We start from the raw sequence: 27,141 nt of genomic DNA on the forward strand, positions 1-27,141 counted from the left end.
CAAATGCTTGGGGACAAGGGCTCCCAGGGAATAAGTGATCCAATGAGCCATCTGTACACACATCATGTCTAATCAGGGTGAGGTGGGGAAAAGAAAAATTATTAGATTAATAAAATCTTGAAGTTTGGGAATCTTTTTTATCTCATGGATTTCTGGTGAAGATGAATGAATTCTTTAAGCTAGTGATAAGAATGCCCTTACGTTACTTGGGTAATTTCCTTCTCTGCTGTTCTCTGGAGCCATCTATTTCTCTGCTCTTATAAAGTCCACTCAAAGTCTATGGAACTCAAATGGACAACAAAACACACAAATATTTCCAAAACTATCAAAATGGACGTTATGTTTTGCATGATTAAAGGAGGAAATTCAAAGTATTGAGAAATACTAGTAAAAGGAGTTAACTTCTTTTAGAAGGCCTCAACCATGGGTCTTCCATTTTCTTCTATCTCAGTGTCATTGACACAAAAAACCACTTGGAAAATCTGTGGTCATGCAAAAATCTGTTGACTCTTCTGGTAAATTGAGGATTGTAGTGCTCTTTTTGCAACTTAGCAGCCTTTAATTCTGCACACATATGAGTTTAAATGTAACCAAAGCACGCATTAATGAATAGATAAAATTATTCAATGAAGAAAGGGAAGGAGTGGAAGAGCCTAACAGAAGGATAACTTTCTGGTTAAGATTATGAAACAAAAATTCAGAATCATTTCTATATCAAGTGCATTTCACTAAAGAAATTCCCTTTTAAAAAGGTCTCTTTTAAAGTAATATTAAATTGGAGCACCTCAGGAGAATATCAATGAGCAGCTGTTAGACCTCTCTCCTGGGTAAGCAGGCTCTCGTGCCTCCTGTCACATGCTCAAGCAGATAGGTAGGCAGGAATAGGGTTGTTTTGTGCTATTTATTATCTTTTCAAACCTGTGATAAATCAGTATTGTTGATACGTACTAGAGAAGAAAAAGTAGAAAACAGTTGTTGGAGAAAGCCCAGGTTTAGCACTGAGCAGAGAGCTAGAGGTCAAACTATATTAACTATGTTAATCTAAGTATTTTTCCTTGTCCAAAAATCTATGCTTCTTAAAAATGCATGCTTCTATTTTTCCTGGTTCAAAATTCAATATTTCTTAAAAATATATAATCTCAAATATTCAGAACTTCATGGCTCACTATTGCTTCAAGAGTAGTTAAGCTAAGAGCTGCTTCCATAGAACAGTCTGTATTTGGATGAAACAATATTTTTTGAGAGAAGTCCTGTTGTGAAAACCTCTTAAGCACGTCAGGTCAAAATCAAGTCTCTGGTCCTGAAACAGAACCGTTTCAGTCAGCGGGATTTCATCAGTGCAGCTTGGAATAGAATTTGCCCATTAGCATGTTTAAAGCATTTGCTCACTGCCAGAGTGCTACCTTAATTCACTTTTCTGAATAAACTTCAATTTCAGCACTCAAAAGCAATTTAATATTGTGGGCAAATGAAATTATTTCAGTCATCATGTGAAAAAGCAGAAAGGGCTAAGTAATTGCAAATGAAATATAACTAAATAAGGATGCTATTTATTTTTGAAACTTCCAAATGTGTGCTATATGTTTGTAATAGAGCATATGGCCACTTCTTGGCCTTAGGGATTTACAGCTAGCTCTGCTCTGCTGGAAATCAGTTAAAGAACACCAGTTCTAGCTAAAGAATGACATGGGACCCATCCCACAGGAGCAGAGGAAGAAGAAACAGCCTTCCTCTAGCCATTTTTATGAGCACTTGAAGGTTGAAATAGAATTTTTGCCCCTACCTAGGGAAATGATTTTTTTTTTAATGATACTGGAATTAGCTGTAGAGTTTGTGCAGGATGCAAGATTAATTATTGCTCTGGAAGGAAAATTAAAGCTTCATTTCAATATCTGGATGGCCCTATTTACTCAAATTGTAGAGAGACAACTGAGTGGTGAGAGGTGGTATTTACTAGAACTAGGTGAGATCAAGCTACTGAGTTCAAGCAGAAAGATAAAATATGTTGTCTAAGAATGAATATAAGAGCCAATAAAGATGTTTTAAAAGAGCATGACAAGCAGCCCTAGGGACAGGCAGAGATTACAGTGATGTACAATAGTGTCTCTTCTAAAAACCACTTAAAATCAAACAACTGAAATTGCTTTGCAGAAGACTGCTTTGCTCAGTCTCCTGATGCTTCATCTAATTCAGACTTCACCAGAGACTTCAGATGGATACTGAAACTTCTTTACCTGATCTGGGCTCTGCAACAGGAAAAGACAGTAAAAATTCCTAAGCTGCCTATGGCTATGTGTACCACAAAACAGAACTGAAGATTAATTTTGATGTGAAGCAATTCCTGAAGCAACCTAAAGCAATCAGGTAATTTATCGAATGGTCTGTGTTTGCCATCTAGTGGTACAAAGCCATAAGTTTTTTTCCTGCTGCATGAGGGCAGATAGAGCTGCTGAAATCTCCTATCTCAGGAGCAAACCTCTCCCACACGGAAATGTTCCTGCTCTCGGGATGATGGTGGTGATAAGTGTACAGCTGTCCTTTCAGGAACCAGGTGCAGGAATTTTTCAGCCCTTGACCCCCCAGATTTAGAACTAGCTCATCAACAAATTAGCAAGGGTTATCCAGTAATTAATTGATCTGTAGCTCCAGTATCCTGGTTACCACTCCAGTCTTTTGCTCTTGTAGGTGAAAACTCTAAGAATATTCAGGCACTCAATATTTCACAGCTTTCTGTGAGAATTCAGGCAAGTAAATATCACAGGGTTTTGAGAATATATTCTAACACCTTTTAAACCACACTTACAAAACTCTTGGCCACAGGCCCTCTAGATTTCTAAAGGCTTCAGCTTTGCTTTACAGCACCTCTGTATGAAAACCTATGATTATTTTCCAACCAGGAGTCTGATCTACAATGAAATTAGCAGCTCATTAAAAAATTGTGCAGGGAATACATACCATTCTGGCACTGGAACATATATACCTAAATATGAGCTACAGGACTAGTTTTTTCTCTTAAAACATTTCAAGAATACTTGAATAAAGAATTTAGTAAAAGGAATAATTTTATTTCTCAGTCACAGAGCAAATACAAGAAAATTATTAGTAATATATTTTATCAGAAAAAATTATATACAGCATCATATCTAATCATACATGTTACCTGGATTTCTTGCTATCTATATCTATCTACAAAATAATAATTATATATTAATTTCTACATGCAATAAGGAACTTCAAACTAATTCCCATGCCCTAATTTTCTAGCAAATATTTCAGTATATTAATATTAATTATTAATATTTTAAAATTATTTTAATTTTATTACCAAAAAAAAAAAAAAAAAACAAACCAACAACCCCAAAGCTAAGAATTAAAACTTGGAGTTTTCCTAATATCTCTGTGATTCAGGAGAAGCTCTTCCTGGGATTTTCTGTTCTAAGCCATAAAGAATTTTTTGTAAACCCCTTTCACAAGTCACAATGAATGAAAACAAAGCCATACAAATTGTATAGAGAACAAATCCCAGTTGACTAAAACAAAGATTAATGAGATAGAATTAACTTTACTATGTAGTGTTAATCATATTAACACTAATATGATTCTGTGAATTAACTTTACTATGTAGTGTTAATCATATTAACACTAATATGATTCTGAAAAGAGTATTTATACAATAACACCACATATATAACAAAACATGTGGAAAGAAAAAAAAATACATGCTATTAGCTATTGTCCCTTCTTTAAAAAAAATTATTGAATCTTCTATTTATTGAGCAGCTGCTGCATTCACTCATCCATTCATCCACTCCCTCAACTGTTATTTATGTAATTAATTATTCAATCAATTGTTCACTGAGGGACCGTATATGATCTATGTTTTACAATTGACCTCAAAGAGAGAGGCAGCTGAATGCATCCGATAGAAAATAGAAAAAGGCATCGCAAGGTTCACAACAATTATCCAGGGTTCAAAGCCAAAAACTATTTCTTCCAGTCCATTGTCATACTCCGGGCGGCACCCGAACGCCGGTGGTATCCACAGCTGCAGGGAAAGAACGTGAGGCCAGTATTAATCACCAGCGGTACAAGTCAATAGCCCTTAATGACTGTGACTCACCGTGCTGCAAACTGGCTTCAGGAGTCCCTAAGAAATCCCTTCCTGTTGCTACGGGGCCACACTGGTGGAAGAGGGTTTCAGCTTCTGCTGTTGCTACAGTTTTTGGACCATTACTGAAAGGAGCCTCCCATATTCCTCATTAAATAAACTTTGTTCCCCAAAAGTATATTCACCTCTTCTAGAAGTAAAATATACTGCCTACAAACTATAGAACCATGCAATTTTAATATACTTATCAGACTTGAAAGGATAGGAAGCTTTTGGGTATACCTTGTGAACTATATTCAAAATGTCTTACCGAAAGGTTGCAGAGGAATAAAAATGCAGCGATGTTCTTCAAAATTCTCCTCTTGTTGTTAGTAACTGAGTTTCTGCTGTAAAATGAGAAATCTGAGGCTGAGTGCATGACCAAACTATTGTCCTGACTCATTTCTTCTCCGGCAACACCAGCACCATCGTTTTCTCTCGCACAGATGCTGCCTTTAAACAGACAGGGTACGTCGCCGCTGTCACGAGCAGCTCTGCCGTTGTAAATCTCTTTGTACAAGGGGGTGAGGGACAAAGTGCTCCCCCGAGATATGGTCACTATTCGAAGAGTTTTAATGTCCTCATTCGCCTTCTCCTGCTCACGGTGGATGGATTCAATGATAAAGAGGTTCTGAATATATTTCTCAATAATAACCAGAACAGAGTAGGGCAGGTTATACCATGTGTATTTGGGATGACCTTGGGCACAGATAATGGCAAGGATTGAGCCCCAGGAGAGCAGCCAGGACCCTGCAGCTGTGCCCACCAGCAGTTCTGCATCCAGTTTTCGAGCAGGGTTCTTGGAGTTATCCAGCGACCTATCCTCCAGTCTGTAGATGAGAAGGGCGACGATTCCAGCTGTGCACATGAGAGCCAACACGAAGATAGCGTGCAAATAAAACATAGTGAGTGCTAACTCACTTTTGATTTTTGAGCCTCCAATCTGAATTAAATACACAACAACTATGGCTATTGTGCTAGTTAACACTATTAGTCCAAAAATCATTCCAACAGTTATGCCGTGGAATTTGAATGGAGTTTTGTTTTGCTGGTGGTGCTCAACTTTACGACCAATGTTCTTCCACAGGACATAGAGCATCGTGGATGCTAGGATGTGATACTCTATATTAAAGGGATATAGGTAATATATTCCCTGTGAAAATATCGAGCAGAGGGTTGTTGTTGTGCAATTGCATTGAGGTGCATGATCATCTAGAACTAAAGGAGAAGGAGAGATCAGTTATGTGCATTATCAAGGTTCCTTTTTTTAAATGAATAAATAAAACATAAATAAAATAATGAAACACAAAAGGTAAGATTTCAGTCAAACAACACGCAGATACCCACCTAAGAAAAGGCTTCCCCCTGCTTCACTGGGGTTTGAAAGCAGAGGACATCCCCACCAGCTGTCATAGAACAGCCTGGGTTGGAAGGGACCTTAAAGATCATCTATTTCAAAACCCCCCTGTTGTGGACAGGGAACCCTCCACTAGACTAGGTTGCTCAAAGCTCCATCTAACCTGACCTTGAACATTTCCAGGGATGGAGCATCCACAGCTTCTCTGAGCAACCTGTTCCAGTGACTTGCCACCCTCACAGTGAAGAACTTTTTTCTTTATTTCCTCCTTACTCTAAAAGTTTGCTGACTACAGCTTGCACCATTTCGCCGATGGAGAAAATGATTCATTAGTAAAAAAAAAACCCAGAGCAAAGTCCTTGTCTTGTAAAACAGCACTAATAGACAACTTCTATTCCTTTGAGCCATCCCACTGAATCCTGTAGCACCACAGGCTACATGCAATCACTCTCCTGGGAAAGACTAGCAAGATTATCCATACTTGTTTTTTTACAAATAACTTAGTAAGGAGTAAAGTCTCTTTTTAACACTGCTATGTTAATTTATTACTGTGATTTAGTAAAAAATTGGTTTCTTAGTGATGTTCCTCAGTGATGTTATTCCTTAAAATAAATGTTCTCAAAAAATTTATTTGTTTGGAACTTACAGGAAAAATACTGCCTTGTTCACATACATGATAACAATCCTGTATGAGCTAATTACCATGTGCCCCATGATATGGGGCACATGGTAATTACCATGCCAGAATGACTATGCTGACATAATCATGAATGACTCAGCTAAATTCTACAGTGACTGTGTTTTGTATCAGTGTGCTAGAGCAGGAATTTCACAACACACCAAGCCTTTTGCTTACCTATAGTTATGTTCCCAAAACCAAGTGTGATTAGTCTTTCTTTATGTTCATTCAATTGATGTTTTGACTCTGTCAACACGCCATTTGTCCACAGGAGCAAATTTGTGAAAACAGAATGGATAACACCAAACCTACAAAACAAAGTAATTATTGCAGGAATCCTCACAGACTGTATCTCATGAAATATGTGAAATGAAATTAAATGGATTAACTTTCTGTGTACAAGCTAAATGGCACTATTTATTTGCCAGTGCAGGGAGAGGGTTGAAAAAATCATCACCAATCTCTAAAGATGTTCTGCAGTCACTGAAATCAGTCTTCCAAAACCTTACAGAAATTCAATATATTAAATGGCCTAATGCATTAAACTATTAATAGAATGCTTTTATTGTTTCTTATGCTCTCTTATGTGATGGGTTTTATTCTTTGGGCTGGATAAGCTTCATGTTAGTGATTGAACAATCTGAACAGGATTATTTGTTTGCAAACCATATTTCACAGCCTTCTGCAGTGCTTCTTCATATTCTCTGTCTGATCTTTCTTCACAGATGCCACCACCTTCTCCAACTTCTAGCCCAAGCATTTTTGTCTCCTGGAGAGAGCTGAAGCTAACAGAGGGCTTTATTCTATTCAAAGTACAAATGAGGGTAGGTCTCCATGCATTTTTGAGGTCCCTGGGCTCTGACAAGCCATTGCAGCTTGGCGAAACAGAATGGCATTGGAGAAAGAAGTGTATTAATGGTTCTGAACTTTCTAATAGAATCCAGAAAAAAAAATGTCCTCCATTGCCAAGCAGTCCCTTTTCTGTAGGAGGTCATGTATCTATCTCTTTCCTAGGCACAATCCTTTCACAGTGCCAGGTGATTTCCTGCACCTGAGGATGTTCATGTTTCTTCACCAAGAAACAGTTCTTTATTACAACACTGTTCTAATGATAAACTTGCAGTTAGAAATTTTTAAAATCTACTTATAAACAGAGCTGATAGCTGACATTGCACAGCCTTTTGTAATCACTCTCTTCATGAGCATGGGGTTTCAACACTTACCCAAGAGAGTAGAAAAAATGCAGAACCTTCACCACAGATGATGTTTCTGAGCAAATTTATTTTACCTCCTACAGAAACTGGTCAGATCATTGATAACTTTAAATTTAAAGTACTTTGAAAATTACCATGTTTGCTTACTTATGTCCTATGTACAGACAGATTAATATACATAAATTCACCTTCTCACAAAAGTAGAAAACACATTGGATCTGATTTGTTAGACAGGATACCACCAGGGAGGTTGTGTTTCCAGGTGCATGTGCACAGCTGCATCCAGCACAGCTGTGAGGTGTGGTTGATGTGCCTGAGGGGTGGGATGCCAGAAGGACACGGATGAGCTCAAGAAGTGCCCTATGGGAACCTTATGAGGCTCAAAAAGGCCAAGTGCAAGGTCCTGCAGCTGGGTCAGGGCAAGCCCCAGCATCAACACGGGCTGGAAACATTCAAGACCAGGTTGGATGGACCTCTGAGCAACCTGATCTAGTTTAAGGTGTTCCTGCTTATTGCAGAGGGGTTGGACTAAATGGCTTTTAAAGGCTTTTTCCAACCCAAACTATTCTATGCATCTAAGACCTAGTTTTAAAAAGATGTTTTCCATAAAATCAATATAAAATACCTCAGTTACATTGCATTGACTGAAGGTTGGTGGTACAGGTTTCCTTTCAGTAAATAAATAAAACATAATATAGTGCATAGTCTTAAAATACATATATGATGCTTCCTTCTTAAGTGACTCTGTGGTATCATATATTGCCATCTTCCTCTCTCATGAGAAAAATATATGTATTCTGTCACTATTTTGTATTACAAAATATCAGTGTAGATTAAATAAGGCTAAATGGAGTTACTTTAACTGTTCTATTTCTTTCTACTTAATGCAATCAAGAGGAGAATCGATCTCTGTATATTTTCTCTGTCTCTCATACAATAAATTTTTGGTGTTAAAGCAGACCTACATCTATTAACTTGCCAGATGAGGATCAGATCCACTTTACCTTTCAAGTGTTTTGAAAGACTGGATGACATCCTTTGCATGACACCACAGAAAATACACCTAAATGGAAGAAATACAGAGAAATATCATTACACTGATGCACACATGTAACACTCAGAAAGGAAAGTGCATGATAGACATTCAAATTGTTAAAACTCCTGATGATTTAAACTGAGGCAGCTCCATCTCCACACATGTGAACGAGCTCATGATTTCATGTGATATTTACACAGAACCTGAGATTTCTTACATGAAAAATCAGTGGCTTAACAGTAGAAAGTCTAAGTATCACTCACCAAAACATATTTTCCTTCTGTATCTGAAGAGATTTTATTTCAATGACAAAATAAAGTCACTGGCTGTGGATAGAGGTGTGATTGCTGCAGGGCATGGTGATGCTAAGTTTGAATAATTTATGAAATATATTAAATTCTATGGAGGGGAAGAGATTGATGAAAGGATGTTAGATTTGACTAATAAAGCAACAAATTCCCAGGAAGCATGAGAAAAGTTTGTACTAACTGCATGAGAGACAACCCCATTAAGAACACAGCAGCTGCACTCAAGGATAGTCCAGAAAACACAAACAAGGAACAAAAGAGAGAGATAACAACAAGTTAGCATGTGAAAGCAAAGAGGAATAAAATTAGAGCTCTCTGTTTGTGACAGTATAATGGAGACCTCAGAAAGAGATTCCCATTGAAACAAAACAAAGTGTGGATAGGTTCAAGAGCTATACCAAAATTCCTCAGGGATGTTAGGGTGACACTAACAGTCTGTTAACTCCCAAGAGTTCCTAGGATACTGAATCATCAGTAGGTGAACTATCAGGAGAGAAAGAGTCCTAAGATTTCTCTTAGAAACCTGCCTGGTTTGGTATTCCAGAAATGGTCTGAAAAGTGATAAAAACTTTGGGTTCTTCTTCAGCAACCAGTATAACTGGAAGCCCTTTTTTCCACAGCATCCATTACTGTAGGATGCCTTCACAGCCACTGTTTCTGAGCCAACCAATGCTGGGCAAATGCAGTTCTTTATGGCTCAACAATGCTACCCAGCAGTAACAATTCCTCTAATGAAGCATTTATCAATGAGAGGAGTGGCCACTGGAAAATCCTAGATGTAAAGACTAAAATACTTAATGTAGGTTTCAGCTGAAATCAAACTGAAATTACCTTAGTCTCTAATGCCATATTCAATTTCCCATCCTGGGATAAATGCAGTAAAATCTGACAGCAGATCTGAAACCATTCTTTAAAACTTATAAAAACATTAGTTTTGAAGCTCTGTTCAGACACAAGATGATAGGAAGAAATAGGAAAATTTAGTACAGAAATAGCATAAAATCCAGTTTTGGCTCACAGAATACTCATTGCCTCAAGGGGACTTCTACCTGCAGAAGAACATAATGTACAGCCTGCTCTGGGAAAGCAGGTACATGTTAGTTCATACATGAGTGCAGAATGTATATATTCATTTCATGGCATGTATCAGGATGCCTCACTAAGAGTAAATGACAACAGAATCTGATACATATCTGGTAGAAAACAAATTCTTTGGTTTTTAAATGACACATATTAGGGATGTTCTCTGCTGTGATTTCATTCACTGTTTCAAAGACACAAGAAGTCTTAGGTAAGAGGTATTTGGTTAATTACTTTTTAAATTTAACTTTTTCTTTGATTTCTCAGGCTAACATTCAAGTGTTCATTATTTTAAGCTCTGTAATGATAAATTCAGTGACACTGGGTGATGTAAAATTTAAATTAGAATTCTTGTTGCCTTTGTTCAGCATTTTTATTCACCATTCTTCCACACTCCAGTTCATGGTGGCTGGAAACCTTGTCAGCTCTGGGTCACTGGCTGTAATGAAGAATGCTGTGTTCAGACCAGCATACAGAAGAGCTTAATTTCATTGGTTTATTTTTCAGAGATGAAGGAAGGAAGTTGCAAGACATGGAGGGTGGATATTACAAGAATGTAAAACTTAGATTACTTCAACCAACTCAGAATTTCAGAGAAAAACATAGATGGGGTGAGAGTTACTGTTTAAATTTCAGTGCACTATTTATTTTTTTTACTGTTGAAGAAAGCAGAAAAATGTAGGCTGTTCCAAAGCTCATTTACATGCAACCACAACTGCCAGGAAAACCTTTCTTTCTGAATGACATAAACCCCTTGGAAAATTCATAAAAGTGCCTGGCTGTGATTATCTCAACTGAGTGGCTTTTTCTTTTCTTCTTCCCTACAAACCTGCTGACAGGGGTTTAGAGGAGTTAATGTGAGAAACAATCAGCTATGGAGTGTCACCACACACTCTAGACCCAAAGCCTTGTACCAACAGGCAGCTGGAATATTTCACAGGAGTCACTGACTATGTTTGCTACTGTGCAGCCACTGATAAGAACAAGTAAATGCTTCTAGAAGGAACTTCCATGTTCATTTGTTACAGGAAAGTTGTGCAAGTGTTTTAGAACCAGCTAGGAAGGGTTTTGTCCCCTTTAACTTACCAGGCCTACACCTCTAACCACACAGGAACATCAGTTTAGACAGATTGAATTGAACTTGTGTGGCAAGTCCTACATACATAAACAAGGGAATTGTCTTTAGCCAAAATACTCTTTCAGCCTCAAAATTCTGAAAATTCTCTATGTAACTTCAATTAAACAAAAAGGCCATGTGACTTCAACTACAGGAGAACATTTTTTTATTATCCTTTTTTTCAAATCCACGTTTGAAACCCGTGAATTTCAGGTTGCAAAGCTTGAATTTACTATACATGCAAAAGCATTTAGTCCTCAACAGTATTCTGTGACATGATTAGAAATGAAATTAGTGTTAAGTCCACTGATGACAAGATAAAATATATTTTTGAAAAGAAAAAAGATTAATATAAAAGTGCAACCAGTGACTTTTACCTGTAAGATGGTGTGGACAGCATGTGTAACAGGAAAAATGCCTTCAGTTGGTGATAAGCAGTTTGAAAAATCAATATAATATCCAATTTTAAAGGAGTCCAGAATTAAAGTAATCACGGCAAATAATGTAATCCCACCTACAAATGAAAAAGATATTAGAAAATTATAATTTATAGTTTAGTGTCTAGAGACTATTTGTAAAATATACAAAAACCTCTTTAGGGGAGTGAAAGTTGATCAATACCTGTGTTCTTGCTTAGGGAAATAAGGGAAATGCTCAAGAAGATAATGGACTCTATGAAATAAGTGCCTCTAATTTGTAACAGCCTCTGCCCAGTAGATGAAGCAAGGTCACCACTGGACAAACAGACCCTGCATGGTCAGGGAGGAGTTGCCAGCCCAGCAGTGCCCAGGACATTCAGCCCCTGGCAGAGTGCCCAGCTCTAGGCAGGACAGGCTCCCAGGTGACAGTGGCACTGAAGCAGCCATAGAAGGCAGGAATTACTGCCCTCAGCAGCTCCACAGCAAACTGGGCACTCCTGGGGAGCTGAACAATCACCTCACATCCCCCAGCCCAGCACCTCCACAGTGGGAAGTCACACAATCACTTGGTGTGCCCTCCCCATGGCTGGGGGGGTCACTCTGTAACTCAGAGACCACAACCACAACGAGCTGTATCGTTTATTCTCTTAGAAAGGAACCACAGATTTAATTTCAGTATCTATATTTCACACACACACACACAAATATCCTAACATATTACTCTATACCCTAAAGAACTTTGAAATACATTTCCCTTTGTTCATTTTTTTGTTGCTGTTATTATTGGGTTTGTACCTGTACGACAAAGTATAATTGGCTACAAGATTACTGAACCAAGTCTTAGGTTTGGTTTGAGGGATTTTTTTTTTGTGTTTGGGTGGGAGGTTTTTTCCTCCTTTTTAAAAGCTTTTTTTAAAGCAAGTTTTCACTGGATTTAATTTGGACTTATTTGAATGAAGACTAGATAAAAATTTATCCACGGACCTTAACCAGACCTCATGATATAAACCAGCATCAGTAATTTAATCTTTCTTTATAATTCCTTACAGAGTAAATAACCTCACTAGTGTTGACTTGGATGAATATATTTTATATGGGGCCACAACCTAACTTCCTATAAGTACCATGTATTCCACTTGACATGTGCTAGTAAAAAAGTAACACTAAATTAAAATTTATTTAATTAATACCTTTATTGTTAAAGTTACATTGATAAAAATTAAGTAGAAATTATATAAACACACTGCAATTTAGTTTCGTATTTCATTCACTCTTTAAAATTAAACAAAAATAGACTTCAGAAACCTTTTCAATCACAAGGGTATGAATTCCAGTAGGATTTTATGCTTCTGCTTTACAATCCCTCTATAATAAAAACAGTGTAAAATTACTGATTGAGTGTAATTTCTACCAGGAGCTAAAAACTTTTGCTTTAATATTGCAAAATCTAAAACCTCAGCTCTGCACTTCATGCATGTGTATAATCCCATACATTTTTTTTTAATTTATGCTTCTTAGGTCAGCTAATTTGTATTCTAACACACATTACAGGACTGGAGTCCACATTTTTAAATAGAGGTGCCATTTTTATTGTGTATGAAACTAAATGGTATCATAAAATACAAAATTATAGGCTGCTCTTGAGATCAAATGGTAGGTTTCTTTCCTTATCTAAGCAATGTTAATAATTACGATATAAATTAGAATTTCTAGTTCTGATTATAAAATTATAAATATAACTGATTATAAATCACTCTGCTTGAGGTAACTAGACATGCTCTGAGCAAGGTGTTAGACTAGATGGACTTCAGAAGTCCCTTCCCACCTGAATTATTCTAAGATTGATTTAGAAGACTGATTTTGTGATTTATGGTTTATTTACTAAGTAGGCAGGAAACAGCCTATTGGTCTGAAATGAGTCCATTTCACATGTGTTATAATAAGAAGGCAAAAGTTATCTTCTGAAGCAACAAGATTATAGACTACTGACCTCCAAGGATTAGAAGAATTTATATGATCCTTAATTTTAGATTGTTTCATTTATTCAAATGGTATTTAGATATTTCTGCAATCGCCCAGGTGGCCACACTACAAGTGTATACAAAGTGTCCAACATGCTTATTTATGGGCTTCAAAAGAGAATGATTGTACTAATTTTCTTAGTCAAAAATCAAAGCCCAACCTTAATGACCATGCATATGGTATGTTTCTGACAACTTTTGTGATAGAAACTTCAGTAGTATGTGCTAATGCTAAATGGACACCAGTAATTTCAAGGAAGATAATGCCACCACTTAGTTATTTTCATTTAAAGTTGTAAGAAATGTGAAATTATTGCTATGAGTAGCTGTTTCATTATTTTTTCCTTTCAAACATTCATTGAAACCTCTGTGTCTTACAGGATCAATAATATAGGATTTTCAATATTGCTAAGTGCTGGCTCATTTCTTGCTAGTTACCATCAAGAAGATCAGAAAAACTTAATGATACAGTTGCAAAAATGCCAGTCTTATTTTAAATTATTGTTCAAATAATTGGCAATTCAATGCAGGCAGTAAAAAGAAACAAGCTGAAGTCTGTTAAGAGCTTTTAAGTTGACCAGTTGTCAATGCTCTAAGCAGAAACTGTGCTGCTAAAGAATGTGATAAAATAAAGCTGTTTGTGAAGCCAACTGATTTTCGAGTTCTCTGGCTCACTTCACTGAACTTTCCCAAAAATGGTCAGAGAGCTTTTCCTAGCAGGAGAGCTTACTTAGGGGAATAACATTTGGAATGAGATAAGGAAAGACTTCCTAAGGTTCCCTGTGGTTATTTGGGTCAGGATAACAGTGTTGTTTTAAAGACACAGCTCTGCCACAAACTTTTCCCACATTCAGACTCCAGGAGTGGTTCTTGGTCAACCACGCAGGTGGAAGAGAACCAAGCACAGGGGTTCACACAACTGACACCTTGGTGCCGAAAGGCTCAAGGAAACCTTCCTGTGAGCAGTTCTTACAAACCAATCATCTGTCCTTCTAGTGTTGATAAACATGTACAAGGAGTCAGTTATAGGAGGTTTTTGTTAAATCATTCTTTTTCAACATTTGTCAGAGCAAAATGGTCTAAGCAGGCAACTGCCACCACTTTTACTAAAATGATATTCACAGTTTGAAAGGATTCATGAAAATACACTCATTTAATACTGTTTAATACAAGGGCATTTGCTCTCACAATTACAGCAAAGAGATGTTCTTCAAAAGTAGCTGATAGAGCTAACAAAAAAATTGCAGAAAGCTTTCAGTGGAAAAATCCAAACAAAATATGTCTGTCCCACTCCATCCTCCCCTTTCCTTTTTGGACTTTTGATCCTTTAGGTAAAAGATTTCTGTGACAAATGAACTGATAAAGAGGAGGGCAAGGGGGATCTTGGCAGAGGAATTGCCACCTGAGTTTTTCCTTAGCTCAAATAAGTTTTATTTTACCAATAGAGGATAAAGGAGTTATACAGACTTGTTGTAACTACAAGAAACTCCCAAGAACAGGAAAGTGTAGGTCATTCCCTAAGGGCAAATTTGTTGAATTGCAGCCTAAGAGAAGCCATGGAACCCTCAGCCCCTGTGAAGCCAGTACAAAGAGGTATCCTGTGCTGGTAAAAGAAATGGATAAAGTAACCTAGTTGTTCAATTTAGGATCTTATTTCTTAGTTTCTGTGACTCCTTATATTCTGTAGGACAAATGAAATGTTGTGAATGCGGCACCAAAAAAAGAGGGTGGGGGATCCTGCTGTACTTGCCCATGCTAGGCAGTATTTATTCCATATTTAGGAGGGGAAAGCTACCCCCTGAGTAACAAAAGCTTAGCTTGGCCCAAGGTAGGATCATATTAAGCCTTGAATGAATTTCAGGAGGTTGTAAGCCACATAAGCTAATAAATGAAAAATGCATGAGAGATTAACATTGCCTTGAAAAATAGTAAATAATCAAGAGGAACAATTCAACAGTTGGTATGTGAACTCCATGCATTTCAGAGATAATGGCCGTGCATAAGACATTAAAAAAAAAAAGGTTTTCTGTCAGCAATTCAAACACAAATGTTAACAGTTGCTAAGAAAGTAAATGATACACAAGCACTGAGATTGAGAACTACATTTCCACAGCACAACCTTACTTTCCAAAACAATCAGGTGACAGGTGTTCTTGGAATTTTCATTTAGATGTTTAATTAGCTGCTGTGAAAATTAGCTGTTGTCTCATTGTTAGTAGGTAGAAAACATTTTAGGGGAAAGCTCTCATAACATTCCACTTAAATACTTCCCAATCTATCATTCACAGTGCTGAGACTGGAAGAGGCTGGTTAAACTGGGACTGCCTATTATTCCACAAGCACTGATGCAGGTTTTTCCTTGGTACCTGAAAACAAAGATTCCTGTCACTACAACTCTGTGATGTGTTCCCCAAACACCTTCTCTCAATATACCTTCGTATCCTCACTCTGGTACACAGCTGACTGCAGATAAGGGCCAGCACACCCCAATACTACCTTCACAAACTTGTGTACTTTTTCTGCAAGCAAATACTCAGTTTAGATTCCTTGTTTAACTGCTTTATGTACTGATTACAAACTGATCTGGTCAGGGATTTTTTCCTCTTCTGTCTAACTCGAGACGTTTTGGAAGCATCACTGTACACATATAAGCAGGAATCTCTGATATACGCTGCTATAGACACAGCTTCAGGAACTTTCTGACTGGTACTACCATAAAGTAAATTGCATTATATCATCTGAAAAAGGTGATAATTCCTCCAAAACGGCTGAAAGACACCAACAAAACTGCCTATTCCACTAGCTATATTTCATTTTTCAAGTTTCACCAAACAAGCCTGGTAAGGAAGAAAGGCACCAGAGCTTTCAGCACTAGAAATGGTAGGTTGGAAAGTGAGGATGTTTAACAAACAGCTTCCCAATACAATCTTCTAGTATGTTCAGCTTATGCATATATTTACTTTAGAGTGCACTGCATGTTCATTCAGTTTGCAAATACCAGGATGCCTCCCGGTAGGGATGGAGAGGTAACAAAGAGGCAGCAGACACAGGTGATGGCACAGATGTCCCTTGTGCGGTAGGCACCACTCTGTGCCATCCACAAGTACTTACACTTCAGCCAGCGGGCTCCTGCGTGTGTGTCCTTGTCCCGGATCAGCCTCCTCTGCGTGCAACTCCTGCAGAGGTACCACAGCATCCACAGCAGCTGGATGAGCATCAGCGTGATGAGGTAGGAGAGCAGGTGGCTCTTGCTGATGCCCACAGCATGCACAGCCCAGGCGAATGTGAGCAGCAGCCCGGCCAGGAAGAGGTTGATGCCGTACTGGCTGCTGAGGATCTCGGCGTTTTTCTGCGGGTAGCTGCCGCCCACCGCGGGGCACCCCGCGGCTTGCTCCATCTCCCACGCCGCCGGCCAGGTGCTCCAAGCAGGCGGCCCCGCTTTCCCCGGGGAGCCCCGAGGCCGCTGCTGGCCCGTCCCCCATCGCGGCGGGGGCGGAGCGGGACCGCGGGCCCTGGCCGTGCCCTGCCCGCGGGCGGGGGTTCCCCGGCTGCCGGGGCAGCCCCGCGCTCCCCGCTGCGGGAGAGGCTGCTGAGGTTTTTGTGGGACATTCCTCCTAGAGACTGACAACAGCTGGGGTGCAGACCAGGGTGAGGAGAAGTGACTCGGACGAAGGTTAGCTTGGAGCCAGCTCTGCCTGTCTGCCTTTGGTGAGGGACATGGGGACATGGTCCGTGTTGGGAGACACGTGCGGTGTAACACATTCCCTGGACAGGAAGATGCAAAAGACACCATGTGTTGAACAAACCCCCGGCTCGACGGCTGGAAAGCCGAGGAACGGCCAGAACCTGGAGCTGGTGAGGCTGGAGCCTGCCCTGCAGCCCAGGAGCCAGCAGCTGCTGATGGAGCTCCTTAACACAGCGAGGCAGAGGGATGACACACGTGCTTCACACTCTGGCCTCCACAGGCCATCTTCTTTTGAGCAATCGGTACTTTCACTGGTAGGACAGAACCTCGTTTTCCAGGAATTTTCTAGATCTTTAAAAAGTGGTAATTTACTTTGGTTTTTTTAGAAAGTCCCATTCTGACAACACAGTACTATAGGAATTGCTAGCTGGAGAAGCAGCTACTGAGCTCAAAGTAGCAAAACCTTCGGCAGAATTTAGTCCGCTTCTTATATATTCATTTTCCCAATATTTATACACACTTTCAGTATTGACCCTTTTCTACTTAAACTGAATTCTCCTAACTTTAGGTATTTGGATGCTGAGCATAGCTTGGAGGCCAAACACCAAGATACACTGGTCCTTGTTTAGGCCAAGCACATCTTTTGCATTTTTGCTCTGTACCTGTTGGTTGCATATTGATTACCCAAAACACTGGCTTTTACAGTGAGCGACCCACACCTTGCATGAAATTAAACCACTAATTCAACTACAATACAAATGTAAAAAAAAAGATATCTTGAAAATACAGTGTCTATTTTACTCCACTTCCTCTGGCAAAGGAGTCATTTTAAGCTTTTTGTCTTCTGAAGCCAGAAATTAATAGAGGGGTTTTTCTCATATAACAAAGGACACTTCTCAACTTACATAAAAGTGTCTGGGGTTCACAAGACTCTTAAAGAACAGGGAAGGAAAACAAAATGACAGAAAGGTGGAATGAGTGAATTCGGGACAATCACCTATTTAGATAAACATAAAGAAGTAGTTCTTGTCCTTTATCCATTTTGTTCTGTTCTCAAGAAACAGGTATTTTATACCATGTGCAAATTTTCCTTTTGAGGAATGCACTTAACAGGAAGCAAGCCCCATGTTTCTGTCTGGCCTGTTAAATCAAAAGCATAGCTAGTCAAACAGTCAGGCTTCAACCACCTCTAGCTCACAGCTACATCCATTGTTATCAGAAATGGCATTGTGGAATTGCCAAATCCTACTTCTATCTCCTATGATGTAACCTTTAAAGAATAACTAAGAAAGATCTTTCCATTTCACAGAGCTTCTATGGGTAACTGTGATAAATAATCTTCACTGCATGGACTATTTTACTTCAAATTATCCAAGAGCATCCCTTGTCACATGTAAAGGAAAGCTCTCTGGTGCTGGTACACACTCTCATCCTGAAATGAAATAATGTAAATGGATACAGAGGATACCTATGGTGGTCTGTACCAAGAGAATACATTCAAGCTTTAGTAGAGGTGGAGATATCAATTGCTACCCCCTTGCCCTAAATTCTTTATTTGTGGTAAGGAAAATAACAAAAGCAAGGAGTTCACAGAAGTGGCAGCAGCATTGTGTCAGGTTACAACAATTAAAACAAGCATTGTTTTACATTCTTACCAGATTTTCCACTACTTCCTTTTGAGCACACAAGTGAATGAGCATTGTGTTGGATACTCAGATCTGTTAAAGACTTTGCTGAACTTTGTACAATGAGCATTTCTACCTGGGATTCTCAGAAAGACATCAAAGTAGTCTGAAGGCAAACAGCTCTCCAGAGGTGAACAGAGTGTTATTACACCTTCAATAAACACAGCTGAAGGGGCATGAAAGACAAAGGTACTCTGAGTCAAGTACAGTATGTAAAATCTACATGAACATCTATTTTATAGAAAAAGCAATGAGATGGGGTGGAAGTCTCCAAGAAAGTGTAATTAGATGGTTAAACAATTAAATATTGAACAGCTATTGATCATTTTTGTACAAAGTTTATTAAGATGTTCAGAAGAATGAATTTTAAAAATCATGTAGCAAACAGTAATTTTAATTCAGATCACAAGGCAACTTAAAACACCTAGAGCATTTATATAGCTGACAAATAAAAACACAGCTATAATAACCATCCCTGAGCAATACTGCATTTTAAATGTTGTAATAAAGAAAGTTACTCAAATGTACCTGTGTATGCAGACATAAAATTGGTAAAACCTTTTAAAAATTGAAGAACTGAAGATAAGCTATTTGCACTTTAAAGATGTGAAGCATGACTGGTTTTGGCAAATTTAAATATTACATTTAAACAAATCAAGCTGTTCACTTATCCTACAAACTACTTCAAGTAGTGCTGAATGCACTTTATTTTGGTTTGTCTGATCCACTGTATTACATACTACTAGGTCCCAATTTTTTCATTAATGGAACAGTAACAACCAAAGACAATGTGTATTCTCTGTCATTACTAAACATTCCATGTGTTCAGCAATGGTGTGAATTTGGAAGTCAGAGTGAAGAACACAGCATCCTCTGGCAATCCAGACTTTAAGCTACACTCACAAGGAGTAGATTTTAACAGGTTTAAATGCCCAATTTCTACATTCTCCTATTTTCAAAAAGGTGTGCATGGAAAAGTATTTACAAGAGGATCTACATAAAGTGGTCTAGCAACCAGATGGTGCCCAGGTTTTCAGGTAGTTAAGTATCTCAGCCAACATGAACAGACACTTAATAAAAATAAAATGCTATTTTATTTTCCCAACTGAGTATAACTAGTAGCTTTTAAGTTAATATCAGCCTCTTCATTGCTGAGTAAGGAAAATGGCAACTTCATTAACAGGCACTGCTAAGAATTAAAATTTGATTTACAGAAGAAAAAACAACCTGAATACTGAAAAACAGTACATACATCAAAAGAATTTAACGTGTACTCCAAATTTCTTGTGTAGTGTTAATATTGTTCATTGTATTGCTGATTATTCACATCTTGATCATTCACCTTTGGCTGTGGACAAACTGTATGAGCACAAGTAGAATTTATTTATTTAATTGATGGCACTCCCAAATGTCAACCAGCTCTCCCTTACCCCTGTCCATACTTTTTTTAAACATTAGCATATCTGAATTCAAGACATTAGATAATAAAATATTTCCTACATGGTAACACATATAACAGCAGAAATTTAAGAGATCAAGAAATGTCTCCTGTAAGTAAGTTTACAAGTACAAACACAGGTTCCAGATAAGAGTATTTTACCTTCAATAAGAGTATTTTACCGTCAATTCAAATGGAAAGAATATAGTATTAAAACCCCACAACACTTGATTTAAGTATCACTTACTTCCAAACCAAACAACATGATTTGAGCAGGAAGTTTGAGTAGGTAACCTCTAGGCCCCCAGAGATAATATTTAAAGGTCCCTTTCAACAATAACTATTCTATGGTGCTATTACTTACTACCCATGTGCTTAATACTCAAATATAAATAGAAGCTTTACAAAGCTTTACAAAATGAAAGGTTTCATGTTACTAAGAGATGTACAACATATTTATCTTCCAATTATTGACTAATCTGTTGGTTTTTCCTATGGTTATGTCCATTGATTTATAAATCAAGTAGATTAAGAATTACTGTATTAGAGCAAACAGGCAGTATTAGAAACAACAGGAGTAGTGGAATGTAACAAAAGTGACATACACTTTGCAGGATTACAGTTACTTGAGTCCTTCACATGAAGCTGAAAGAAAAGAAAAAAAAACAAATTTAACAAAAATATTTGAATGTTCTATATACTGCACAAGATGTATCATAAATGAATTAAGGATTTTGGAACACTAAGTAATAACTTGTCCCTAATTATTAGGCAAATAATTAGTTGACCTAATAGAGAATTTCCCACATACTTCAAGTGCAGAGACAGAACATGGCAGATGACAGATCCAGCAAACATGGACATGTTTGTATCAGCAAGTGTGACTCAACATTTTGACACAGTAAAGAGGTTCCGAATTAAGTATTGTATTTTTCAGAAGTGTGAGTTTTCTGAGTAGAAGTTAATTATCTCCCTAAAAATCAGGTTTCTTGATATCTCAAAAATAGAGGGGAAAATGCAACAGTGGTTCAGCTTGTTATTAAAAAAAAAAGTCAGAGTTTCACCATCCCAGACATTGAACACTTTTGCCTACAACTTTGTCAGTACAAGAGACTACACTTGTACTGACAATCCAGCAATCCAGCATGGTGTTCTTTTTGCTGCACTCCTAAAAATGCTGAGGATCTCTTCAGAAAGGATTTGTGATGGCAAGCAAAGCCAAACAGGCTTCCTCCATATTCCCTTGAGAAGTACAACAAACAAGACCTGCTGAAGGAGGAGCTGCCCTGGATGATGTGAGACACTTGTGATACAGAGGACATCCTTTACCCTATTTACTGTATTTGGTGTCTTCCTTAGCTTTTTACATTTCACTGGATTCATTTGATAAGTATATCCTAACAAGAGATATGGCAGTTATTGAGAATGCATTTTTCAAGTCAACAAAACAGATGGGTTGGCCTTTGAAAATTCTTTTTAGAAAGAACAAATAACTTCTCATATCTGGCAATTTTCCACACAGCAGGTTGATCTGGGCTGTGCATCACAGAAAATGAAAACAGCACACTTGAAGACAAAGACATGACAAAGATTTTTAATTTTAAAAAATGGAGAAGGGCTTTGTCCATAGATGTTGATATCTTCTCCCCTTTACTATCAGGTCAAACACCTTTACTAAGAAGTTCTCCCAATCTAGGTAAAAGCTGCAGGTTTCTGGCCTATACATCTCCAAACCATCCATTCTCACTAACATTTCTTTTCAATGTTTAGAATAGAATTTTAGAGAAGTGGAAAGGATATTCTTCCCCCTTTGATGTTCTCTGTTTACTCTATATGCCACAAAATGTCACAATTTGAAGAATGTCCATAAAACACAGAGAAGGAACCCCTAAACAGCCTCCCAATCCTTATCAAAGCAGTCCCCACAAGATAATCATTTTTATGTGCTTGAAAAATTCAATTATTTACCTGAAGGGCTTATCCCAGGAGTGACACAAGCATCACAATACCCATGAATTGAATGAAGAGCAACACAGGTGTCAAAAATGACCAGACAGGCCACAAGGCAACATTGAAACTGGGAATAAAAGCAGAAAATATTTGGTAAGTTCAGTTGTCACATTACAGAAACACCAGGTGTACAAAGGAAACATGTCAAAAGAAGAAATAAGATATAAATTACTTAACCTGGAAATATACTTCTTTGTTTCTGAAAACACAACACATCAAGGGTAAAGGATAAACATACCTTTTACTTTCAGAAAATCTGTATCTGAAGCCCCTGAAAATGACCTACTCTTTGATTTTTCAATGGGCAGACATGGCTGAGAGAAACCCTAATCTAAACTTTGATCCTGACAGATTTCAGTTAACTCAAGAGACAAGGGGAAAACCAACTTATTTTACAACTGATTTACAAGAATTACAGATTTGACTGATTATAAACCATAGGGAACCTTTATTTTCTTCAGTCTTCCTGTTTTTCACCATTGCAACAATACTGACTGATACTTCGACACAACAGCTAAACAAGAGGAAATCAATTTTCATGCAGAAAGCAAATAAATTAACTGGCACAATGTATGTAATTTTCTTCATTCACATTTGCTCAGCTCTCATATAACCTCATAAGTAAAGCAACTCTTACTAAAAGTACCATTCTCAGACAAAATATAAATCCTTAAAGCTCAAATGGCAATAGTCAGAAGTCGAACGTTATGCATATGTTTGCTACTTATAGATTGTTTCATAATGAAGAACTCTGACAGAAACTGATTTAACAGAATTTTTTCTCAGACAGGGAGAGTGCACCTTTGTCTCTAATTTGTAAACTCCACAAGAAGTTGCTAGAGGTGAGAAATTTACACTAGCAAAGATAACTTCAGTTTACCCCTAAATTTTCAAGACAGAAAAGATCCAGTACATCATCAAGTAGACAATATACAGTTTCAACTGTTGCAACTCTTGCTTTGTGGGTCAAAGTTGAAAGTGCAAGAAATTATGCTACATAGAACTGGTAGTGTCATCAATACACATAGCAGAATTACAGAAATTATAGTTCTTATAAAATGAGCCCATTAACACACAGACTTGCACAGGTTTAGCAGAAGTTTGCACACAGTGTTGGAACTCACCAAATTGCTGCTGCTATAAAGGTAGCTGTTGTGATAGGAATCAGTGCAGGGTACTGTTCATCATAGTCCTGAATTCCACAGTACCACTCAAGATACAGTATGCAGTAAAAGGCAACACATAAACATGCAGCCAATAAACAAGTGCCACAGAAAAGCCACCAGCTGCAGGAAGAAAAGCACATCAAACCATGTTTAGCATAGTCATGCTGCAGTTTGCACAGTAATCTTCACTCCAGTTGACAAACAGAACAGGCAGTATCTATTAAAAACACAGATTGTGGCCTAGAGTTCCTGTAGGTTTTACCTTAAATTAATCTTACTAAACACTTTTTGCCCTTAAAAGCTCTTAAACTGAGTTTAATTTTGCAATGAAACATTCCTTTCATATATTGTCCCCTCCAATATTTTGGAAATTCAATGTGACAGATCTTGTCAGGAATCTACTATACTACCACACCAAAACCACTTTGTCCCTAATAAAATAAAATAGGCTCCACTCCAACTGTGCTTTTCACTATAAATTAGGCTGGTGATCTTTGTGCAACAGAAATGCTGCAGAAAGCTTTAATATGATTTCAGTTTGGGAACTCTCAAATTTAACAAGAAGCATGAAGATTATTCTTTATAACTGCTGAAGAAAACCATAGAAAAATTCAGTATTTTAAACTCAGAATCATAAAAACACAGGGTATGTGATTATTTAGGGGGAGACACTTTTGAGCCTCTTTGAGGATACACTTCAAAACTAGTTCAGATAAAGCAACTTGGGAGAAGGATGCCCTTTAATAACACCTTATCTGAACGTGTATTAGCAAATAAAAAATTTGAAAAATGAATTCTTACCATAACTTGATTACTAAATTACAAAAGGTAATCAAGGCTCTTTCTACTCAGGTACCATGTGCTCTGTAATGGTACAGCAAACATAATATGCTACTTTGAAATCTTGTTACTACCAATGGAGAATCCTGCACTAAGAGAACTGCTGCCAGGGCCTACCTAGACAAGCAGTGCAGGAAGACAGGGTCCTGACCCCAAATTTTGATTACACATTGGAGTCACTGGTTTTGCTTTTGCAGTCAGGTGTATGAAGAGTATAACTAGCCTGGGAGAGCAGCTCCAGAGAAACCCCCAGCACAGAGCCCTGTGCAGCTACCTCATACTGATATAACAATGACAACAGCAACGTGTTTTAAAAGCACTTCCAGCTGAAGCTATCTAAAACCATTTAACATACATCAATCCCATTGAAAATATTTTTAATAGAAAAGAAATAGACTAAATATAAAAATTACCTCACAGAAATTATTTCACTATCTTTTGCTGACCTACTCAAAATAATCTACAGATCTTCTAGAGAAATGAACTTCTCTTTGACCTCTAAGGATGAATTTCAGGGGGCTTGTTATAAAAAAATAAAATCAAAACCAAAATACTTCCAACAAAACAGGCAGCTATTTCTTGGACTTAAACGAAAACTTGAAGGTACAGTATTTAAATGTCTGGTATCAGAGCAAAATTTGCACGTACAAAGACAGCTCAGTAGAGTTTACAGAGAAAAAACCAATTGTAGCCAATTGCAAGCATTGTATTTACTTTAGAATTAGTTCAATAATATCAGCTTAGGTGGTCATCTGGTCCAACCTCCCTGCTCAAGCAAGCTCAGCTACTGCCAGTTGCCCAGAATCACGCCCAGATGGTTTTTGAGTATCTCCAAAGACAGAGACTCCATAACCTACCTGGGCAACCTGTTCAGTGCTCAGTCACCCTGACAGTAAAAAAGTGTTTCCTGATCTTCAGAGGGAACCTCCTTCATTTCAGTTTGTGCCCTCTGCCTCTGGTTCAGTCCTGGACACAACTGGACAGAGCCTGGCTCCGTCTTCTTTCTCTTCCCTCCCTTCAGGTATTTACTTGCATTGACAAAATGCCTCTGAGCCTTCTCCAGGATGAACAGTCCCAGGTTTCTCTATTCCTATTGCAAATCTTATTAATCCATTATTTAAAATACAGTGACCAGATATAACAAACTGAGTATGATTATAGGACTAAAACACACCTTTTTGTAAGAAAAGATACCTTACCTATTTCCTTGCATAGTTTCTTTAATATTTTTTAAAAAATCAAAGTAGTATGTCACAGCTATTGATGCCAAAATCCAGAATGCAGAATGAATATTCAGTCTGTTAAGAGGCCTCATCGTCTTCTCTACAGCTGTAGACTCTTCTGTAAATAAGAACATAATTATAGCACTAAAGCCAGTCATTAAATGAAGTATGATTACAGTAACATAAAGCATGATACTTTATCTTTTTAATTCATTTATCTTGGGAGATTATTCTACTCATCATAATACACTTTGTGCTACGAATATTTTAAAGAACTCTGAGCATTTACTGAAATGAAACAAAGCAAAGTATCCTTTGATGAAAGGACAAAGCAGTAACAATCAGCACAACACCATATCTGTGTCTCTTTTTAGGAAACAGCTGACTAGATTTTGTAAGGGCTGTTTAACTAATTAAAAACCCCATATGTTATTAAACCATTTTTATTAATCTAGTATATAGAATTTCAGGTTGTTACATCCAATTTAATTTATTTCTATCCTTCTTAATGAAGGGTATATGCAAAACGATTGCAGGCATAATTTTCTTGTTCTCAACTGCAGATAATTCACAAATTTTCAGCTGCAGTTTCAGGAACTAGCGGGACCTACACTGCACACTTTCAGCAGGTAAATTGCAACTATCACTGTGCAGGAAACTACCTTCTTTTTCCCCTCATTACCACGTACTGTTTTAGACAGCGAGACATCAGAGCAAGCAGATGAGAAAGCCATTTTTGTGCACGACAGTAACCGTGCAAGACAGTATTATACACACTGTCAAAAAAAGGTATCAGAGGTGGGTTTGATGTCTCACACCCTTAAGTTTATCACCAGGAGTTCCTGGTGGCCCGTGTGCCTTCAGCAGTGTCACATGTGCCGACTCCTCCACACGCACCGCCACCAGCAGAGCGTACCCACAGCTCTGCTGGCGCTTACAGGCAGCTTTATTTTTCATTTCCTAGATTCCTCCTCATCCTATTGGAGCTCGGGCCCGGAGCAGCCGAGCACTTCATCCGCATCCTGCAGTCCTCGGCTGCAAGCCCCTCGCATCCCCCACGCCCAGCTCGCAGTCAGGAGCGGACACCTGAGGGCAGGCGGGGCCGCGCTCCGCGCCGCTCCACCCGAGATGGCCCCACTGCCGTCCCAGCGCCCGCCGGCGGGGCCCGGCACCGCTCCCCGCGCCCCGGCACCACCCACCGGCCGTCCCGCCGCCCCGGGCAGGCGGCTGCGGCTGCTGCGGGTCCCCGGGCTCCGGCCCGCGCCGCCCCGAGCGCCGCAGCCTCGGGAGCGCGTCCCCGCCGCCGCCGGGCTCCATGTTGGGCCGCTCCGGCAGTGACGCGGCGGGGCGGGAGCGCGGCGGCCGCGACCGCCCCGGCGTGAGGGGCAGCGGCGGCGGCCGGGCCCAGGGACCGCCGGTCCAGGATCCAGAAACAGCTTCGGGAATCGCGCTGATCCCCCCTGGAGGGAGGGAGCACTGCCGTGTACAACCGAGTGCCGCAGTGAAGGCTGTGGTGCCGAAATGATTCAGGAAAAGCCCCCAAAACACTCTGTGGGTAGATATGTTTTCCTCATCTGCCAACCAGATATTCTCAATTTCTGTGACACAGACCAGTGGTGTGAGTTAAAAATGATGGGAGCGTGGTGCTAGTAACAGCAAGCTCGGAGGTTCGATCCCATAGGGGCCGTTCACTCAAGGTTGGATTCCGTGATCCTT

General features: G+C 38.7%; 2 protein-coding genes across 2 annotated transcripts; both read right to left on the bottom strand.

Moving 5' to 3' along the window:
* Positions 1 to 3,874: 3,874 nt before the first annotated feature.
* Positions 3,875 to 16,775, bottom strand: OTOP1 (otopetrin 1). The gene is made up of 6 exons (XM_009101423.4): positions 16,490 to 16,775; positions 11,316 to 11,452; positions 8,402 to 8,460; positions 6,361 to 6,491; positions 4,419 to 5,365; positions 3,875 to 4,045 (listed from the first exon to the last, which is right to left on the bottom strand). Exons 1-6 carry the CDS (start codon positions 16,773 to 16,775, stop codon positions 3,875 to 3,877), a joined length of 1,731 nt encoding a protein of 576 aa, XP_009099671.1.
* Positions 16,776 to 19,070: 2,295 nt separating this feature from the next.
* Positions 19,071 to 26,765, bottom strand: TMEM128 (transmembrane protein 128). The gene is made up of 5 exons (XM_030239580.2): positions 26,625 to 26,765; positions 25,402 to 25,543; positions 23,321 to 23,482; positions 22,155 to 22,263; positions 19,071 to 20,831 (listed from the first exon to the last, which is right to left on the bottom strand). The coding sequence occupies exons 1-4, from the start codon at positions 26,740 to 26,742 to the stop codon at positions 22,164 to 22,166; spliced, it is 522 nt and encodes a 173-aa protein (XP_030095440.1). The 5' UTR covers positions 26,743 to 26,765; the 3' UTR covers positions 19,071 to 20,831; positions 22,155 to 22,163.
* Between the last annotated feature and the right edge of the window lie 376 nt (positions 26,766 to 27,141).

Source organism: Serinus canaria, chromosome 4, assembly GCF_022539315.1.
Source record: "Serinus canaria isolate serCan28SL12 chromosome 4, serCan2020, whole genome shotgun sequence".
NCBI classification, from domain to species: Eukaryota; Metazoa; Chordata; class Aves; order Passeriformes; family Fringillidae; genus Serinus; species Serinus canaria.

Bases quoted from the DNA above. Each gene is read 5' to 3' on its own strand.
- TMEM128 (XM_030239580.2), bottom strand. From the start codon at position 26,742: ATGGAGCCCGGCGGCGGCGGGGACGCGCTCCCGAGGCTGCGGCGCTCG. The intron at 25,544-26,624 runs GTGGGTGGTGCC...TCTTATTTACAG, and splicing joins CCGGGGCGGCGGGACGGCCG to AAGAGTCTACAGCTGTAGAG. The intron at 22,264-23,320 runs GTGAGTTCCAAC...TTTTATTCCCAG, and splicing joins TTTATAGCAGCAGCAATTTG to TTTCAATGTTGCCTTGTGGC.
- OTOP1 (XM_009101423.4), bottom strand. From the start codon at position 16,775: ATGGAGCAAGCCGCGGGGTGCCCCGCGGTGGGCGGCAGCTACCCGCAG. The intron at 6,492-8,401 runs GTAAAGTGGATC...TTTGTTTTGTAG, and splicing joins TCTTTCAAAACACTTGAAAG to GTTTGGTGTTATCCATTCTG. The intron at 5,366-6,360 runs GTAAGCAAAAGG...CTTCTCCTTTAG, and splicing joins TTTTGGGAACATAACTATAG to TTCTAGATGATCATGCACCT.